This window comes from Mustela nivalis, assembly GCF_964662115.1.
Source record: "Mustela nivalis genome assembly, chromosome: 3".
Taxonomy (NCBI): domain Eukaryota; kingdom Metazoa; phylum Chordata; class Mammalia; order Carnivora; family Mustelidae; genus Mustela; species Mustela nivalis.
The window spans coordinates 98,303,667-98,317,632 of record NC_139022.1 but is presented as its reverse complement, the minus strand read 5'-3'; the positions used below and the strand labels follow the sequence as shown (position 1 = coordinate 98,317,632).

Genomic DNA, 13,966 nt, shown 5'->3' with positions numbered 1-13,966 from the left:
CTGAATAGATACCAGTGATCATCATCCTCATGATGACGATGATGATTTTACATATGGCTGCTTTCAGGGTGAGTGGCACAGTCTCATTTGTATGCCGGCATCTGGCAGGCTGTCACACATCTGCAGAATATAACCTAAATTGTGCTATTAATATTTCCCCTTTGCATTCTCCCCAAGGCATCTGTCTCCCCAAATGCCTAAAGAACCCCCCCTCCCTCTTGAAGGCCTAGAGGCAAATACAGAAAACATGTCACCTAGACAGGGGACAGCAGGCGCTCAGAGAGATAGCAGCTGAGACCAAGCAGATTCCTGGCTCTTGGAAAAGGTGTAAAGGGAGAGAGGAACCACAACCCACATTCATCCTATTTGCAGCTGAACTTCCAGACAAAATCTGTAGGCAGACCTCCTGAGGCTCAGATAGTAGGTAGAGTCTGCTCTGTAACCAACAGGAGGTGTCAGTCATGGTCCTGAGGATCAGGTCTTAGTGCCTCCATCACTGCCATTGCTTGCTTAAACTGCCTTTCTTAGAAGACCTTGGCAAACCAAGAAACAGACTCTTCTATATAGAGAACAAAGTCATGGTTACTGGAGGGGAGGTGAGTGGGGGATGTGTGGAATTGGTGACAGACATTAAGGAGGGTCGTGATGAGCACTGGGTGACTTATGCAAGTGTTGAATCACCATATTGTACAGCTGAAACTAATATAACACTGTAAGTTCACTGCTATTTAAATAAAGATGTAAGGGAAAAAAAGCCTTGGGCAACTATCATGCACTTTTCTGTGGTGGAGACTAGCTAACTGTGTACCAAAACCAGGTCAATATATATATTTTTTAAACACACATAGCTACACTACGTTTCCCAGCGTGCTTTGCAGTTAGAGGTAGACATGTGACTGACTTCTAACCAATGGGATTCATGCTATTTGAGGGCCTGGCCCAAAAGAGCCTCCTGTGTGGGGTTCTCTACAATATTTCCTTTTGTTGTCTTTACTGCAGGTCAGGCTGGTGACAGTGGGGAGCTGCAAGATGGAAGGACCTATTTCTTTGATTCACAGTTTGGAGGAGATTGCTTTTTGGTGGGGATGATCATAATGGACTTTATAACAGAAATCATCTTCTTTGTGTTTGAGACACTATGTAGTCTATTTTTATCAAAAGATTCATAGCTTTACTATAACGAACGTACTCTTTAAATGAGATTTCCAGCTTAAATTTCATGATCACTGGGGCACTTGGGCGGCTCAGTCAGTTAAGCATCTGACTCTTGGTTTCAGCTAAGGTGACAATCCCAGGGTTGTGAGATTGAGCTCTGGGTCAGGCTTCCTGCTCACTAGGGAGTCTGCTTGTTCCTCTCCCTCTGCCCCTCCCCAGCTCATTCTTTCTAAGTAAATCTTTAAAAAAAAAAGCAATCAACTGTCTACTGGATAGTTCTGTTTCAGTGATCTATCACATTTCAAACTTGCCCTGGCTAATCAAAATGGCATTTTCTGTATCTCAGAATGTTCTAGGTACTCAGGTACAGGAATGGATCATATAAAGTCCCTTCTCTCATAGAATTTACACTTAAACATGGGGAAATCCAAAATACACACACGCACCCAATTTCAAATAGTGATATGTACTGTGAAGATAAGAGGGATAGAAGGCTATTGGTGGCTACTTGGTAGTTAATGGGAAAAGGGCCACTGAGGAGGTGCCATGAGTTTGAAATGTGAACAATGGATGTAGTTAGCCATGTGAACTCTGGGGACAGAGTATTCCAGAAAGAGGGGACAGCAAATACAAAGAAGAGACATAAGAACAAGGTTTATCCAGGAACAGAAAAGAGATGAGTTGGCTGAAGCAGAGTGAATTCGGGAAGAGTGATATGACAGGATATCAAAGAGGGAGGCAGGGACCAGGCCATAGAGAATCTTAAAGTTCAAGGTAAAGAACTTGGGTTTTATTCTAAATTCACTGGGAAGTTATTAGAGTGTCTCAAGCAGGAGAAGAATGAAATCTGAATTAAATACTGAAAGGTCCACTCTTTTATGGGAACATGAACTATGTAGAAGATCAAGAAAAAAAAAAGGCTACTAAACAGGAGATTACTATAGTCACATAGAGGAAGGGATAGTGGCCTATGCTCATGTAGGGTAGCAGGAGTGGAGAGGGAGAGAGAGCAAGGAGCTGATCTGAGATATACTTCAGAGTAAGCACTAGTGGGACTTATAGATTGGGTTGGGGGTAGGGAGGTTGGTGAGTGAGAAAAAAAAATCCATAATGACTCCCAGGTCAGGTGCTCAGCAGCCTGGATAGAGAAATCATTATCTGAGAATGGGAATTCAAGTGAGGTGTCAGGGTTGTGGAGGGATGGACACAGGAAAGGTAGGGAATAAATGACCCATATTATGAAACAGAGACTCATGGTAATGGAATTAGAATGTTGGCTCAGACACTCATTCAACAATTTTCTTGATGTTTCTGGATTTTAGCTAAATAGGGGACAGTAATACTTCCTTAGCTGATGCTAAGGAAGTTAGGGGGTTGTTATATCAAATATACCTTTGGTGTATGGGGACTAAAGGAAGCATGATGGGGATGTGAGGGTTGCTAACACAGTTTTGTTTCTTGATCTGGATGCTGGTTATACAGGTGTGCTCTGTGGAAATTCATCAATCTGTAAAATTACAATATATGCACTTCTCAAAATGAGAGTCAACACATGAAGCTCCTATTGTAGTGCTTCAAATTCAATAAATGGCAGCCAGTATTATTTTACCATGTTGATAAAACAAAAACCATCTCACGAGTACCTGCTGCCCATAGAGGCCATTTACAAATCCTTTCACAAGAGGAGGGAACCCTAACTGAATTCTGGGGTCTTATCTTATAGTTGATAAAGTTGCAACTGACTTGAGTTCACGACACACGAATGTTTTTATGCCAACGAACTGACTCCGAGTTCCAACCCAGAGACAGCGCTGGACTGCTACGTCAGTAATTCAATACTTCTCTAAGTTTGTTAGGAAGAAGGATGGATGCCGACACAAATGAAAAGGGAACAGCCCTCCACAACTGCTAGGAGCAGTGGTAGCAATGGCTTCTTTCTCTTCTACTTCCCCCCAAGCCTGATCATACCTGAATACTTAGGATTCAAGCCACCTGGTTATTGGCCCCCAAGAAAGGATACTAAAACTTTGATTGGTTATTTCAAAGTTCCAGAGATTAATCCTCAGGTCATCAGCTGACATGTAGGTCTCATAGTCGCTGTTGACTGATATAGAGTTGATGTGATATGTGTGTGCATTGGCAAATACTCTTCGCGGGGTGGCCTCCACCATCAGGTCCATGGGTCTCAGGACAGGCACCTGGGGTGAAAGAGAAACAGATCACTTCAGAACCAAAGCTCTTCACAAAAACGTGTGCACATTTATGTCCTTCACCATTCACACAAAATCATGACCACAGTTAAAAACTTGAAGTTAGAGAAGTAGACTGATAAATCCCAGGTTTCTGTCTCCTCTGCTGCTTTTAGTTTTATTTATTTATTTGTTTATTTTTGGTCTATTCCTTTCAGTTTTACATCCTTCTCAAAAGATGTCACCATCACTTAGCCCTCATGGGCAATTTTACCCTTTATAGGCTCTGAGCGTTTTTCCCTGGCTGCTCTAGGGGGCCTCATCCTAGGGTCACTGAACTGAGAATCTACAGTGCTGTCCTTAGCTCCCAGAGCTGTTGCTCTAAGCTGCTCGCTTGTTTGTTTCAAAAAGAAGTATAGTGGGGCACCTGGGTGGCTCAGTCGTTAAGCGTCTGCCTTTGGCTCAGGTCATGATTCCAGGGTCCTGGGATCGAGCCCACATCCGGCTCCCTGTTAAGCGGGAAGCCTGTTTCTTTCCTCTCCCTCTCCCCCGCTTCTGTTCCCTCTCTTGTTGTGTCTCGGTCAAATCAATAAATAAAATCTTAAAAAAAAAAAAAGAAGTGTAGTTTAAAAAGGAAGTTGTCAATTATCATATGGCTTCACTTACTTGTGGAGTAAGTGAAGGAGAGGAGAAGTGAGTTAGGGAAAATCAGAGGGGGAGATGAGCCATGAGAGACTGTGGATTCTGAGAAACAGACTGAGGGTTCTGGAGGGGAGGAGGGTGGCGGGGGGATGGGTCAGCCTGGTGGTGGGTATTAAGGAGGGCATGTATTGCATGGAGTACTAGGTGTGGTGCATAAACAATGAATTTTGGAACACTGAAAAAAAATTACAAATGAATAAATAAATAAATAAATAAATAAATAAATAAATGAGAAGGAAGTTGTGGGCAAGTTTCAGAAATATCTAGTTCAACTTTGATCTGCATTTATACCACAGATCTTAGGAGGTCTAGACCCCATCCTGGCTTTTTCTCCAATCTTTAAGGGCATTTTGGGAAAATATATCACCACCTAAGATTCTAAGAGCCCAAATTCAGCCATTAGCATATAGAGCACTCATTGACATCCTGTTTTACCTGGGAAAATCTTGGTTTATACCTGTTGTCTTCATGTACCATAATATCCACTTCCACATCAAAACTGTCCTAGTTTGGACAATAAAGTATATGGTCATCTTACTAATATATAAAGTATACTGTGATTATTTGTTGAATGATTGAATAAGAATATTTGAGCAAATGTCTTCTTCCCCATAGGTCAAAGAATCAGGCGGTTACATCGAAGCTCTTCCTGGCAAATATGAACAAAGACGCAATGCTCTTTTGACTCCCTCTTTGAATTCAAGGGCACTTCTGACTACACCCGGGTGAACTGGCTCCTGAGAAAGTGAGAGAGAACCTACCAGTGCCTGACAGGGGGCAGACTAAAAACAAAACAAAACAAACACAAAACACAGATGTGATCCTTTACCAGAAACAAGAAAGTAAAAGGACCAAAACGATTTCCCTTTCAAGGAAGTCATCTCTTGCAACTGAGCGGACTTGCTGACTGATTCCTTTGCAGGTGCTCAAATAAGACTTCAGTTCTGGATTTGTTTCAGCCCAGGGGGTGAGGGGAAGAGGGCAGAAACAAAGGTTACATTTTGTGAAGTATACTCATCTCAACAATGTAACATTTTATAAAACAGAATTCTCCCAGTTCAGTCTTGGAGGAGCTTAGCTCCTTCAAACTTTTGAAGAGTTTTAAAATCAGATAAATAATTCAGAAGAATCAGAGTAGGGGCACCTGGGTGGCTCAGTGGGTTAAAGCCTCTGCCTTCAGCTCAGGCCATGATCCCAGGGTCCAGGGATCATGGACTCTATGCTCAGCAGGGAGCCTGCTTCCTCCTCTCTCTGCCTGCCTCTTTGCCTACTTGTGATCTCTGGTGGTGAAATAAATAAATGATGTGATCTCTGTGAAATAAATAAATAAAATCTTTTAAAAAAAGAAAAAAAAAAAGAAGAATCAGAGCACTCTATTGCTGTGGTGCTAGACAGGCGGTGTGGATGTAGGAAGAGCTAGGAATCCTCCGACCACCAGGAAAGGGAGGGGAGGGCAAGTCTTTGTGAGCCCTCCCCCTCCAATTATGGATGATGGTTTTAGGGCATAAGCTCAGGAATGGCAAGAACTTATAAGAACTAAAAGAACTATAAGACCTCATCACAGATTCATGGCAAGCCTAAAGGCTGTGTGACCGTGGGTGATTAACAGTAATACCTCTAGTTATCAGGAAGGGTAGTTGGGATCTGTGGAGATAATATATCCTCTTGTTCTCCCTCCTTCTCGCCCTTGAAAGACATTTATTAGGCTATATACAAGGTCCTGGGGGCAGTGGTAGAGCATTTGACTGCAAGGGCGGGGGGGGTGGGATCCAACTGGTGAGCAAAACCAGACACTTCCTGCCTTCATCCAGCTGGTCTAGATGGAGGAGGTAAATACAAAGTCATGCTATAATAAAATGCAGTAAGTGTCTCAAAGGAGAGAATAGCTTGCAAGGGGGTATCTAAAATGGCCAGAGAGTTCTGGAGAGCTGATGCTAAGGAAGTTTGGGATGGAAAACTGTGAAGGATGAGAAGATGTTTACTAGCCCAGGAGGGGAGAGAAGAATGTTCCAGCTGGAGAAAATAGCCCATGCAAAGGTCCTGTGGTGGGGGTAGGACAGGAATGAAGGGCTGATAGGTCAATGTGGGTGAGATAGAGGGAGTGATGGGAACCTTGGTAAGAGATGAAGTAACAGGAGAGGTCACAGGCAAGCCCCCCACCTCCAAAAGATTTTTGCTATTATCTTTAGAGAAATGAGCAGAAATGAAAAGACTTTCAATGACTGTGGTATGATCAAACTTTTGATGCGATCATTCCTGATGTGCGGTGAAGTACAAGTTAGAGGACAAATGAAGTAAAAAGTTGGAAAGGAAGAGGATACACTATCAACACCAGTCAAGGGTGCATCCAAGTCAAGACTTTGTAATGGATTTAAAAAAGTGTCTCTGCTCTTGGGAACTCTCCTCGCAAATAGTTATTGGGCATTTAGTCCTCTGTGTCAATCATTCTTCATACATCTTTCCTGGGAATCCTTTCACCAGCTCTGTGAAATAGGTACTCGTGGGAGTACTATTACAAGGAGAAAGCTCAGGTTTGGAGAGTTGAAGTCACTGGCCCAGGGCTGCCCAGCTAGAGGAGGCTGTGGGGGCTCTGAGGCATTTTCAGAATTTAATACGAGAGCCTACTTGACTGCAGAGCTGGTGTTCCTTCCACCGTCTCCCACCACACTCATGTATCATACGTGACAGAAAGTGATGAATGGTCCAGATGTGACATGCATACACAGCACTAGTATTTGTGGAACTGACAGCGTTACTGATAGTAGTAACTGTAGTGGTAGTCCACGAGGTTTACAGTTAAGCTGCCTCTAGCAACCTCAATATGATGTTGTAGGTGTTCCTGGTATTTGAATGGGGGGGGGGGATGACTCTGTGTGCTTTCAAAAACACATGCCACGCTTTTGTAGTGTGTCATAAAGGAGCTCCCCACCTGGTGCTTTGGAGGGCTACCTGTGCTTCTTCTGCCCGCCCCCCACCCCCAGATGTAGCAGAGCTCAAAGTGGGCTCCCCAGGGCCACAGAAGAAATGGAATCTGCAAGGACTTCCTGTAGCTCCTCCTCCCGTCCTCCGCTCAGCCTCTTTCATTACAGCACATTGTCTGCAGAGGCTTCCCGTGGCTGTGGTGACAGGGAGGGAGCGTGACAGCCGGGATCAAGAGGCATTACAAAGTGGGAACTGCCAGCCCAGAGCATCAGCTTAACGTGACGGGGCTGCCTGCTAATTCAGGCTGACATATTCCATGATGTACCACTTAATGGGGAAGGCTCTGCGGAGGTGTCTGGGGAGGGAGCCTCTGATGCTTCCCCCAGATAAGGCAGAGGGAAGAATATCATTCAAGCTAGTCTGGCACCATTCCCATGCCCGGGGCGAGGCCTGGCCACTGCCTGATGATGCCCCTCACAGGAAGGAAGAGGTCTGGTTCAAGCCGGATGGCAAGCCCATCAGGAAGCCCCATTGGGACCGTGCTTGCCAACTGCTCTGGCTACCTAGTACCTTCTGGGCCAGACAGGGAGAGGAGCCAGGCACTGCGCTCTGAGTCGGACCCACCGGCACTCGTCAGGGCTTTCTCTGTATGACATTCATGTAGGGCTTCCGTGTCCTGTGCCAGACACTGTGTTAGAGCACCCCCAACCCCACCCCTGCCCCAAGTCCAGGGCTCTGCTTCATTCAACCCTCTGCCTTCTCGGGGCAGAGGCCCCGGGGAAGATTCTTCTGTTCACTCATTTCCTAGGGAAGGTTCAGGGAACTAAAGTATCCCGTCCAATGTCACATGGACAGTAAGCCGAGGGGCTGAACCAAGGCAGTGTGGTTCCCAAGTGAGCACACTACTGCAGACGAAACTGCTAAAGGGAAATAAGAAATTGTCATTTTTGCAGGTCAAAAATCATCAAATCTCCATAACTGTGTATGGTTCAGCCTAATACTCTGGAAGGACTCTGTGCTATGGTGACGTGACAGTGACTCATGGAACAATGAATCTTGGAAGGGTGCTTAGAGCCTTTCCCAAGGACCATCCTGTGTGTGTGCATGCATGTGTGTGCACACGTGTGTGGGGATGGGAATTTAATGAGAGCCCTGGCTGTCTAGGTTTTACCTCCTTCATCACTCTTGACAGTCCGTTGGGATTCCCAATCATATCTTGCTTAAATAAGTATTTCTGTGAATAAGGCAAGTGTGAAAACAACTGGCCCAGGCAGTACCTACCACGTGCAGGTGAGGGAATCAGGACCTGCTGAGGTGAAGTGCCTTGTCCAGTCACCCAGAGAGGGGCTGCTAGCACAGTCTGGGTTTCTCCCTCCCATCCCAGAGCTTCATCTGCCCCCAAACCATGTGCCCAAACTGTTTTCATAGGACCAGAGCCCCCTTTCTGCCAAGTGTCAGGACAAAAACTGGACAAGCCAAGACCTTTAGCTTGTAGGTCAAAGTCTCTTTTCCGAGGCATGCTGGCCATGGTGGGTGACGCTCAAATCAGCTGAGACCAGGCTGCCTTGTGCTCGAAATGAGAAGAGCATCCCCAGCCCCAGAGGGCTGCGGGATGCCCTTCAAACCCTCCCTCCGGTGCCTCCTCCTCCTGCACTTGCATTCCATTTCCCCTCATCGCCCCGAGCCTAGTTCCGACGGAGGAGCACGTCAGCCCGCTTGGCAAGACAGCCAGCATTGTATTAGAAGATGAGCTGGAGAGGGTGCCACGTCCCGAGAGATCAGTCTCCGAGTGTAACTTGCTGAAAGCTGACAGAGCTCTCACCTGTAATATTAGGGCGGTGCAAAGAGCCCAAAGAACCACATGGCTGCCTCCTCCTCATCGCTGAGGTCTTTGTTCAATAACACCCCCTGAGAGAGGCCGTCCACGCCCTCCACCTCGGATTTCACACGTCCTCACTGTCTCCTCACCCAGCTGACTGCTTAGCAGGTTTTAAACATTTCAGCAACTCATCACTGCATTCTCATGAGTACTCTATGATTTAGCTTGGTAGATATTACGATCCCTGTTGCACAGAGGAGGCAACTGAGGCCAGAAAGGTTAAGGAATTTCTGGCAAGTCACACAGCTGGTTGGCATGGCTGGCATGCTTGACTCCGGGAGTCTAAGCCGTCGGTCAATTTCGATTCTGGGCCTTGGAAGAGCACAGTGGGGTGTGTGGGACTGAAACAAGTAAAGAGACATTTCAGGGCAGAAGATCTGTGCTGTGATGGAGGCCACCAGGCACCGCCCAGGCCATGTTGGCCAAATGGGCTCTGTGTCCACCTGGGGAGGTCAAGGGAGACCTCAGAGGGAGAGGGTTATGAAACCGGGCAGGGTGCAAAGGGCTTTGCAGGACTCCATCAGGCAGAATGGGGGGTGGAGAAGGGAGGGGGTATGCTGTACTCAGAGGGGACAACCCATGCAGAAGCTCAGACAGGAGAAAATGGAAAATGAAGAACATGTACACCACTGTGTGACTCCACGTGTTTCGGGGGGGGGGCGGTGGCTGTGACTTAACGATGGGCTCAAGTCCCCCCTCTATATGAGACATGAAGAGTGCCTGAACTGGGGAAGGGGGTGGGTGTGGATGGGGAGTGGATTTTGAGGGAAGACCAGAATGCAGTGCGGGAGGGAGCATTCCCAGCAGAGGGAAGAGCAGGTGTGAAAGTTGGAGCCCGTGAGGGAAGGGGGGGGAAGTGTGACGTTGGCACTTGAGGTTACAGTACCGGAGGAACAGCAAGGGATCTTTGTGGCTGGAGAGGAGTCTGTAAGGGAGCAATGGCAGCAGACGTGGGGTCAGTAGTCTGTGCTGCATCACAGACGTGACTGGAAGGCTGAAGGAGACTCGGGGAGCCGTCCGACACACTCGCCTTCCTGCTCAGAAACTCCTTGCTCGCTCTCCCTCTCTCACCACTCCTTCCGTCTCTCCCCACCTGGCCTTTACTCTTCCTACCTCGGCTCCTTTCTCATTATCTTTCCTGTCCCTCCTCTTGGAACATACAAGATCATCTTTCAGTCCCCAGAACCCATTTACTAACAAAATGAATGTTGCTGTCATTGGGCTTATTTGGCGACCATGCGGGCGATTCTTCACAATCTTCCATGGCACTGAGGCGGGCGTCGGCGGGTCACGAAGCCCCCCTTCAGAGACACACAGGGGAAGCTGTGCAGAATCCTGCAGCCCCTGCGGCCCCCACTTGAAACGACATCTGTGAAAACGCACAGCAGGAAGAGGCTAGAGGTGAGGACCCCCGTGCCTTTGAGCACCGACTCTTTACAGAGAAAAAACAACAGCTGTGTTTACCATGGCAACCTCCGGAGCCCCAGCAAGCTGACAGACTCAAGGCAAGGCTCAGAGAGCAGAGATGGCCCGAGAGGAGCTACAGAACAGAAAGAAGATGGAGCCGTGGGGAAGGAAGAGAGAGAGAGAGAGAGAGAGAGAGAGAGAGAGTGTCAGGTGTGGAAGGATGTGAATGGATTTCAGCTGGTCGGTAAGCTCGGGTCGAATATGTTGGAGACCAGCAGGCATGCATTTGAACACCCTTGGTTGTTAAGTACACATGACATAATTGGCATTATGGGGCCTTTTGAGAAAACTGCTATCAGTTTCCCTCCATGCTTGTTCCATATCTCCTTCTCGTTGTTCAACCCATGCTCCCCACTACTCTCCCAATAGTGGAGATACTGAGATACCAACATTTCATATTGGGACTGATAGGCCAAAGGACAGTCATGGGTTATGTGCTCCGTATCCGCACTCAGGGAGGACATAGAGCAATATCATGACCACATACTGGGCCCAGACAGAACCTTCAATAAACATTATCACATGCCAGGCAGTTAGCACACAGAGGGTCCTTAGGATTCTTTCTGGAGGCAGATAAAACACAACCGCCTTCCCTTTCTCATTGCTCCTGACAAGCCCTTTGGGGAAGCCGAAACCGTGGCTGTTCAACATGGAAAAGAAAGAGAGGAGAGCTGCCTACCTCCTCCTTGGTGCAAGGAAACCGTGACCCTGGTGCTTGGGACCACAGGTGTAAGGCTGGGTGGAGAATCTGGGGTGATTTTACTCTTCCATCCAGAAGCAATAAATGGTTAGGCAGGTGGAGAACCTAGGAAGTCATGGATGCAAGCCTCACTTCAAGTTTGCCACCAAGCGTCTCTCTGGGCTTTCTTCAAGGAAATCCTTCACGCTCTCCAATGACAATTACTGTGAGTTTAGGATAAAGCCAGACTTCTTCAGTGTCAAGGAAGACCGAGTAGGTCAGCCTGAAAATGGGCGAGCCACTGGGTCCTCCTGTAAGTATCCTTGTTCCCAAACCATATAGCTTTGTGGCAGAGCAGCCATCCTTAAACAGGAGTATGTGATGGCTTCCCAACAACTATATGGAACAGTTTTCAAGGTGACCATTTTGGGGCGACTGGGCGGCTCAGTCAGTTAAGTGCCTGTCTCTTGATTTTTGGCTCAGGTCAAAGTCTGATCTGAGGGTTGAGAGTTTGTGCTCACACTGGGTGTGGATACTGCTTGGGATTCTCTCTCACTCTTATCCTATTGCCCTCCCCCACTCTACCAAAAAAGAAAAAAAAAAAAAGGCAACCATTTCCCCTTATCTAACTTCCACATATTTTCCTTGCTGAAAGCAAATCATCTCAGGAGATACCCACAGCCTATCTCTCTTTGCAAAAGAAAAACAGAGAAGACATGCATTCACCCATCTCCAATCCTACTGTGGCGCACTAGCCAAGGTATAAACACTTCTGGGAGAGGTAAGTGGATGGTGCCTTTAATCTATGCTCCACAAATGTCACCAGCTCCAGCTCAATATAGTATGAATTTCTAATAAAGTTTTACTTCTTATGTTTAATTATTATTTGTCAGAATGATGTGTTTATGTTGTTCAGGTCAGCTGTATTCTATTAATAATTTTAGAAACAATTACATCTACAAGAGAATTTCATATATTCGGGGGGGTACCTATTTTTGTTGCAGAAACAATCAAAAAAGGCTTTTAGCATTTATTTGGGGGAAGCGAAAATACATGTTTCAAGAACAAAAGCAATATAAAGTTCTGACTTTTAAAGAACTTGCTCCCATATGCTTTCAATGGACATTGGTGAGTATCCAGTTAAGGTGGTATTTAAATTCCAGTAGATGCATGAAAAAGGTGATATAATGGTTTTATTTTAAACTGCCTATGTTCAAAATACTCCTGAACTCATCTTCTGTAATTATTTACCATTACGATGGAAAATGCTTAGTCGTCTACATATAAATGTTCAGGAAGGCAGAGACGTTTTCAGACATCTTCTAGGGGATGCACGAACATCAAGTCTACATTGTATGGTGTAAGAGAATTTTGGAAGTAGACCTGGGCTTGAATCCTAGGTGAGCCATTTACCAGCCACATGGCCTTGGGGAATTTCTTCACCTTTTGCCACGTGAACGGTCCCTTGCATGATGAACGGTCCCTTGCATGATGTTACACTTGGCAACTCCCAGTAGCTTTTTTGAGAAAACAGCACAGGGCCTGAGGCGTACTATCTAGTAAGGAAAAAACATTTAAGGAAAATCTACTTTGGGCAGGACAGTGTTGGGCACTTAATGTATACCCTCTTACTGAACCTTCACGATAACCCTAAGAGGAAGGTGTTGATATTATTCCCACTTTCTAGATGTGGATGCTGAAGCACAGGAGGTCATAACGCTCATTCAAGCTGTGAAGCTGCCCTTGAACGTGGCAGTCTCGCTTCAGCCACTATGGACGCTATTATTTGAATTCTTACGATTACCAATTGTAGAAATACAGTCCATTTCAAGAGACTGCCAAAGGAAGACTTCAGGACTTTTTTTACTGGCTCTGGGGCTTAGGCGTCCTTTCTGTCCACCCAGGGAATTCAGTCGTGATTACAGAACTCGGCATTGCCAAGGAAAAGTGGCTAGTGGGATGATTGTTCACTGGGTAGCAATTAACTTCACCAGAAAAAACAAAAAACAAAAAACAACAAAAAAAACAGCTGAAGGCTTTTCTGGTTAGGAGTTTTCCCAAATAGCTTCTGTCCACATTGTCATGAAAACCCTGGAACAATATGGTCGTTCATCCAATTATCAAACCAACCTGGGGGGCAGAGTCTGGCATTCTGTGTACCCATTATTAAAGGGTAATTCAGTGTAACAAACCAAATCGAGTATGTACAAAGACTGTCAAATAAAATAAACCACTAACAAATTCAATTACTTCCCATTTTCAGTGGGAAGAATGCCAGTCATTTTTCATTTTAAAAAATATGCATCTTAATTCCATTTTTTTAAAAACATGAAAAGCATCACGTGAAGGTCTCTTGTGCTGTCTACACCGAGGTTTATTTTCCACAGGCACATCTTTCCTGGTCCTGGGGCATGTTCTTTCTGAGAATTAATGAAACATTAAGCCTCGCCCTGGTCAAAAAACTTGTTTCCTCCATGGACCAGTGGTGGATGGAGTTCAGAAAGCAAGAGTGATAGGTTGGCTCCGGTTTACGGCGACAGACCAGAGCTGTTTCCAGAATGAAACTGCCACTCAAGACCAGCCCGCCAAAACCCCCGGGGAATCCTATCCAAATAATATAATTTTTAGATTTCCCTGATCACACCCTTCAACAGCCTCAATATGTCCCTGATTTCTTTTACTAGCTTTGTCATGTAGATTGAAATAAGCCTTAGAGGAAAAACCCCTTTGGACCAAGTCAGGCTTTTGTGCTTCCGTTTCTTAAATATCTGAGAATTATATTCTTTCATTTGACAAACATTTATGAAGTGCCAATCACTGCTCTCGGTGGTACGTGTAGAGAGTGAACAAAACAGATTATTTGCGGCACTTAAAGTAGAATAGAGAAGAAAGACATTAAGGTCTCGAGGTAGATAATCCTGTCAACTGTCACTGCCGTGATAGGAGACGTACAGGGTTTCAAGAGAGGAAACA

The 13,966-nt window shown here is 45.9% G+C and overlaps 1 protein-coding gene across 8 annotated transcripts in view; it reads right to left on the bottom strand.

Moving 5' to 3' along the window:
- The window catches only part of PPP2R2B (protein phosphatase 2 regulatory subunit Bbeta), a 459,837-nt gene that overhangs the window by 60,189 nt on the left and 385,682 nt on the right, over positions 1–13,966 (bottom strand). For all 8 annotated transcript variants that reach the window (XM_082726028.1, XM_082726030.1, XM_082726031.1 and 5 more), the window contains one exon: positions 3,176–3,353. In XM_082726028.1, coding sequence (XP_082582154.1) covers positions 3,176–3,353 — 178 coding nt within the window. The remainder of the gene's footprint in view (positions 1–3,175; positions 3,354–13,966) is intronic.